At 45.6% G+C, this 6,983-nt stretch overlaps 2 protein-coding genes across 2 annotated transcripts; one reads left to right on the top strand and one right to left on the bottom strand.

Annotated features, from left to right (window-relative positions):
• Positions 1-5: 5 nt before the first annotated feature.
• ADPRM (ADP-ribose/CDP-alcohol diphosphatase, manganese-dependent) lies at positions 6-1,350 on the top strand (the record flags this gene model as incomplete). The annotated part of the gene is made up of 3 exons (XM_010010557.1): positions 6-60; positions 640-756; positions 1,013-1,350. Coding segments are annotated over 3 exons (459 nt in total), but the record flags the coding sequence as incomplete, so codon positions are not given.
• Positions 1,351-2,731: 1,381 nt separating this feature from the next.
• On the bottom strand, positions 2,732-6,181 carry TMEM220 (transmembrane protein 220; the record flags this gene model as incomplete). Its single annotated transcript, XM_010010556.1, has 4 exons — positions 2,732-2,864; positions 3,338-3,397; positions 4,196-4,319; positions 6,121-6,181. Coding segments are annotated over 4 exons (378 nt in total), but the record flags the coding sequence as incomplete, so codon positions are not given.
• Between the last annotated feature and the right edge of the window lie 802 nt (positions 6,182-6,983).

Raw genomic sequence — 6,983 nt, 5'->3', positions numbered from 1 at the left:
AGGAGTCCCTGCGGCTGCTGCGAAAGAAGAACCCCAACGACAACCTCAATGACCCCACAGGTACCCCCTGCTCGACTGATATTTAGAGCCTGGAAGCGTGAAGTTCTGACCTTCTTTCCATGGAAGCATGGGTGGCTGAACCTCTGCTTCCCAAGGCAGCTCCCGGAGCTGGCATCTGGTTGCCAGAAGGCTGAGGCATGTGCCCTGATTCTGCTCACCTCCTTGCTGTCAGTTAAAAGACAGTCAGTGGGTCTCTAGCTGGGCACAGGAGATGCTCCCCTGTATCCATCATGGTGCTTTTGGGATGGGTTTATGTTGTGCTGTGTGCCCTGCAATATTGGAACAACAGCCTATGTAACTGCTATTACAGAGTGTAGAGTGATGCCCACCCTAGCGCATGCTGTGAGGGACCCAGTAGTTGAAATCCTGCGTGTGCAGCATGACCAAACCCTCCCAAAACAGTAACAAATAATTTTGCTTCTCCAAGGAGGCTGGAGTTCTGATCCAAGAGTTGAAAAAAACCCGAACAAAGCAGTTTTAAGAGTAGACCATCTATCATAAGCAGACTTATATAAGGCAAGCAAATTCAGGAGACACAGAAGTGCATGCACCTATGCCTAACCTCCTTCTTCATTGCAGGACTTGCAGAGCCTCAGTTTGTAGAGTTTAACGGAGGATTTAGCCAAGCCCAACTGGACTGGTTCAATGAAGTCCTCAAGTTCTCCGATGAAAACCAAGAAAAAGTCATAGTTACGGGTAGGTGCACGTAGGAGATATATGGGGATACATGCAAAAAGACTTACCTAGCCAATGGATGTTAGCCGAGGAAAACACGTAGCAGCTTTGTAGCTCTGCTGAGGTAGACAGGTAACCTGTGAAGTAGAATAGCACCCATGTTTCACGCTGGCGAGAGCTTTCTGTACGCAGTTAGATGTCTGAACTTCCCAGCAATGAAGGCAGAGTTAGGTTACATTTGAAGTAACTCTCCTGCTTCTTTCCTTCTCAACTGCAGGTCATCTGCCCATTCATCCAGATGCCTCAGACAGAGTTTGCATTGCCTGGAATTACAAAGATGCCCTTTCGGTCATACACTCCCATCAGTGCGTGGTCTGCTTTCTTGCAGGGCACCTGCACGACGGTGGCTATTGTTTAGACTCTCATGGAGTTCACCATCTGACTTTGGAGGGGGTTATTGAAACTCCACCAGAAAGCAATGCCTTTGGGACTATTTATGTCTATAAAGATAAAATGATACTAAAGGGAAGGGGCAGAGTTTCAGACAGAGTTATGCATTTCTGAAAAGAGTAAGCAAATATAAATCACTCTTCTTCAGGAAGTACTTGAATAAAATAGAGGATTCAGCTTATTATTTGCTTGTAGAAAGATGTGCATGGCTGATCCTTATATGTTTAATTATTTAATTAAACATATAAACTTATTTGTTTAATTCAAACATTTTTCTCTTGGATACTCAATTTTAGAAATTATGTTTCTGTAACAAAACAGACCTAATTTCTTTATGGAGAATAGAGAAGGCCAGTAACCGTATTTGAAATAAATATACTTGAATGCAGAATGTTGACCTGAAACACCCATTCCGAACTAGATTAGTATGTACTGTGAAAATAAATGAACCCCACATTATGAATACTGTCCAAAAAGAAAAAAAAGCCACTTTTTTGTATCAGTCAGAATTAAAGCATGCAGAATTGTACCTGCCCAGCCATTTCCATTTTAGGTGGTTTTTTGAACATCATGATCAGTAATGTCTCATGTCTGGCAGAATTATTCTGCCTTGTAGCTTAATACAGTCTTCTTAACATTGCTTTAAAAGACTAAAACAATCTTCAAAACCAGCTAAGCCCAGGGAAAACAGAGACCATTTATGCTACATCCTGTAATGCTGCAGATCACCTGCTGGGATCTAGGCAGCAGCACTGAGTGAAGAAGCCCTGACATGGAAGGATGTTGCTGTGCTGCATGTGGACCTGTGTGGCTCTCTCCCAGCCCAGTGTATTCACCTGAGCTTCCTCTCCAGGATCAGGAGCAGTGGAACATACTGACTGCCGTTGGGCTGCTTTCCAGGAGCAGAAATGCTCTGAGCAGCAGAGCTGTGATAGAGACCGCGTCAGCTGGGGGCAGTCGAGAGTGCACATCCCACAGAAAATAAAAGATACGGAAGCTTTCATTGCATTTTCTTTAGAAAATTAGTATTTATTACTCTGAAAAACTAAGAATTTTCAGTTAAAGGCAACAGAAAAAATATTTCTTCAGATATATTCTACGTATTTAGGGCAGGAACAGAAATACGGACTGCTCAAATACTCAGTCTCAGTGGACTATCCAGGCAGGTATCTAGAAGGTTTATGGCTGTAAATAGTCACTTACTGAAACAAAGTGTTTGCTTTACTTATGATACAGAGCAGGAGGTTTCCCAAAACAGTCAGAAAGTGATCTGGAGATGCCAGGATATCATGGCTATAACATTGGAACACACGAGCTCAACAGTGGTTTGAAAACGTAGGAGGAAGCCAGGTGAACCACTTCCCATAGGAAAATCCTCCACTCAGATTTGACAGTATTCCTCAGTTTCTGTAACAAATCTCAACCTGTGCTGCTGGAAGCAGCCAGACTTTCTTGGGTCCTCTCCAACTGATACGAACCCTTCATTAAGAACCAAAAGCAAAGACAAACAAGGTCAGAATATTTATTCTATACTATCTGCCACCCATTATATTACTGTTTTACAGTGTGTTGGCCAAGATGCTCGCATCTCCTTGTTCACATAAATGTACAGCCATGACACAAAGGGGAAGAGCGCAAGCACGACTGCAGCAGTCAAGCGAACTCCAGTCAGTGGGGTCCTAGGAAGAAGCAAACACAACAGAGCTGTTTCAAATCAATCTGATACGAAACATTCACACCTGGCTGCTGTTGGAAAGACAGCAGAGTCTTTGGCCACTCTGATGTAGCTCCTGCATGTGCATTAGCACAATCCTTCACCACAGAGGCACCACATGCCAGCAGGAAAGTTTCTGCCACCTCATAAACCAGGTAAATAAATAGGTAAAAGCACCCTATTTGCCCAGAGGCATGTGTGTGTTTGCCAGCACAAAGGTACTGTGTGGCAGGTTGGGAATTTTCATGCTACCAGGAATTTAGCAAAACTGCTATAGCACAGTGCTCGGAAGAGGCTGGAGGGGGAAAATGTGGAGCCACTGCAGCCACCCAGAGCCCTGTGCTCTGAGAAAGTTCAGGCAGTGACAGGAAGCAGAAAACCAAGCAGCCAAAATGAACTATGTGTTTTCGAGAAGCCCTAATGAGAAACAAAACTTACTTGGCTGAACTGCGACACAGCCTCATCCATACTGCTATAATCACCAGACCAAACAACTCTCTAAAAAAGCCAAACAAAAACCAGGTCAGAAAATAATACAAGCAGGTATTTAAAAAAGAAAAAAAAAAAAAAAAAACAACAAACAAGTTTTACCCCCGAACCAGCACTGTTGCTCCTATGAGAAGTTCAATGTATTTTACTACGATTGTAACTGTAAAGGTATTTACACAAAGTAACTTTGCTTCCCACCACAAACCTACAAACACATGTGACCCAGCTATACAGCTACAGAAATTCCTGTTTCCACTTTCTGTTCTGCTGCTAAACTTCTATTCCCCAGCACATTTCCCTCCTTAACACAGAGCAAAGCAGCATCCCAGTATTCGAAGTCCATGAACAGCCACAGTGCTTCACCTCAATATTATGCGAACACCTACTTGAGGTCACAACTGAATATCCAGGTGGGAAATCCTCCCTCCCTTGTCCCTGTCAGTCAGAGCACTCAGCAGCCTGTGCTACATAAACATGCACGTGTTGAAAACACTAATTCCCATTCCTGCAGCTCCAGCAAGAGCACCCAAAGCTGTTTCACTGTGCCAGTGCCCTCCTCTTTGAAAGCCGGAAATTCTCCGACTAAAATCTATCTGCTGCAACCAGGCAAGCAATTGGGACTGCTCACCCTCCGTTTGTTCAAGAAACCCCTGTCTGGAGCACTATGGTCCCTCCTGCTTGGTTTGATTCCCCTGGACCAAGAAAACTCACTGCAGCAGTCCAGCAGATAAAGTTTAGAAGGTGACCACCAGAAGGAGATGGCCTGGAGTGATGAGTTCATGCAGGGGGGATTTATTCACCACTTACCGGCCTTCTTCTTCATGTAAAATGTTTCCTTGAGCGTAAGCAAACAAAGAGCAAGCCAAGGCAACAGTCCCAACAATACATCCAGCAGAATGAAGGTCACAGAGGCTCCTCCAGATACCATTACCTGAGTTAAAAACAGACTGGCAGCAACTGCAATGTCACATGAAGTGAACCTATAAATCAAAAAGCAACTGAGTCGCTAAAAAAGATGCCTCCAGCAAACACACACACACCTTAGGCAGGAAGACTGAATTAATTCCAGCATCTTTATGACCAGGGAAACCTGTTTAAAAGTGCTGATGAAAATAAACACTAGTGGGCTTGGGAGCTTGCTTGCTTGGCAGCAGCATCTCAATGAAAAGTTTCCCATTCTCTCCAGCAAACACAACAGGCTCCAGCATTTGACATACATGGGAAAAAAAATCACGGAGTGGAGCACAGAGGAGAGAGTTCTCTTAAGCAGGAGGAACAGCCTTTCTGGAGCTCCCAGCCAGAACCAGATGCTCAGTGTGACCCAGAGGCCAGGAGAGCAGCCCCAGCTCCCCGCCAGCCTCACGGGCACAGATCAGCCACCTGCAGGGAGCCTCTTCCCTCACATTCCCCGATAAGCCTCTGCCTGAGGTTTGCGTCTGATGATGAGCATCACTGCTGACACCTCTGCCTGGGGAGCTGATGTTTAAATAGAGAACTATAGATGATGTGAAATACCTGGATGGGCCCAAAGATTCCTGTGGTTGTCCATGTCTATTCCCAGACATGGGGAATAGATGGAGGGGGAGATGGGCAAAACCTGGATGCTGACCCCTCCAGGCAAGCATTAAAGATGAGCTGCCAAAATTCAAGAGCTCAGTATGACCCAGCATTGTAATTGATTTCCCATTTGGCTGAAGTTACTGCAGCTCAGCAGAGGCAGAATTTGGCTCTTCCACAGACTGGAATGGCAAAATATCCCCTGGTGAATGTACATAAATGTGCAGTTATACAATAGTTGTGCTATTTTAATCTTTATTTTCCACAGATCTTGGCACAAAAAACTACTTGTGAGTTTAATATGCAGATTCTCTTGACCGAATGCCATTATGTTGAAGTTACACCTATTACACAAATAAACCTCCCCTGCAGCACTGATAAACCACTGGCAAACAACCCTCATGGGTTTTGGCTTTATGAATGCTTCATATGCTTAATGTAGCCAGAATGCTGAGAGGCTGCAATGGTGTGATCTGTGACAACAGCATACACTCCTGAAGATTTATTTTTTTTGGCATAAGTGTAGTTTATTCAGAGTAAGGATTCATCCAGAAAAGATCCAGTCACTTCGTGTATACAAAATGTCAGTTTTAAAATCATTTCTATTAGATGAAAATACAAAAAATTAACTATTTTCCAGAGTCTTGGACCAAATCTGACCTGATTCTCTCACCATGTGATATGGCATTAGACCATTTAGTGTACGCCCTTGGAAACTCAGCCACAGCACTGAAGCCTCTAACATATACCATCACTGTCCATGCACTTTGAGGGGCAGCTGCAGTACTTGATACTGAACAAGACCTTTAGCTCCTTCTGTGCAGAGATCATCTGCTCTTCCATGAGATAGATAAGCAAAACCATAGTTTACAACAAGGAAACAAAGTGTATTAATGTGCTGACATCAACACCAGCGCCAGGCTTGTGCTCCGCTCAGGCTCTGAGCACTGGAACCAGGGTGCAAAGGTAAGATCACCCCAGCAGCTGCCCTTTACCCAGGGCTCCTCCACTCACCTGCAGCTCATTGAGCTGATGACCAGCTTTTGTAGAAGCAGGTTCCACAGATTTTTGCCCTCAAGACATATTAGGACACATTCCTTAACTGATCTTAATCTACAATTCAATAGATAAAATTGGGTTTTGAGCAGAGACTGTTCTGCACACTGATATCATACCTGTTATTGAAGGGTTAATGCTGACAAGCAGCATCAGGGCAGCTGGCACTAAGTAGATGACCTGTTAATGAAATACAAATCTACTCTGTAGCAGAGCTTAATGAGACACACAGCAGTGCCCATCCACAGCATCTTAATCTACAATTCAATAGATAAAATTGGGTTTTGAGCAGAGACTGTTCTGCACACTGATATCATACCTGTTATTGAAGGGTTAATGCTGACAAGCAGCATCAGGGCAGCTGGCACTAAGTAGATGACCTGTTAATGAAATACAAATCTACTCTGTAGCAGAGCTTAATGAGACACACAGCAGTGCCCATCCACAGCAGTTGCCAGAGGTGGGGAACAGCTGCCGGTTCCCCACCCCTGGCATGTCCTGGCACTGGCAGTGCCCATCTCCACCGCTGCCACCCACCATCCTAGACCCATCGGCTGAGTGCCAGGCCCTGCTCCTCAGCTTCTGGGTTACCAAACAGCCCCTGCACTGCATCTTGATCCCAAGGAAAACCCCCGCGGGACACCCCCAGCCCCCAAACCTCCACCTGCACCAGGCAGCTCCGCTGGCAGCAGGAGCCCAGCTGGGGTCACCCACCCACACAAGGGATGTCCCAAGCACAAGGGACAGCCCCTGTCACCCACCCCTGTGCCCCTCAGCTCCAAGCCAGGCACACTGTGCCAGGGCCACCAGGCTGGCTCCTGTGCCTGGGGAAGGGCTGGCAAAGTAGACTGGGAACGGGAGGCTTTCTCTCTGATTTCCCCTTGAGACCGAGGCAGCCCTGCAAGCTGACAGGGATAGGACAAGGGGAATGGCTTTAATCTGAGAGAGGGAAGATTGAGGTGAGCTCTGAGGCAGAAGCTCT

This window comes from Nestor notabilis, unplaced genomic scaffold (genome assembly GCF_000696875.1).
Source record: "Nestor notabilis isolate BGI_N333 unplaced genomic scaffold, ASM69687v1 scaffold30542, whole genome shotgun sequence".
NCBI lineage: Eukaryota > Metazoa > Chordata > Aves > Psittaciformes > Psittacidae > Nestor > Nestor notabilis.
This window is presented reverse-complemented; position numbering and strand designations above follow the sequence as displayed.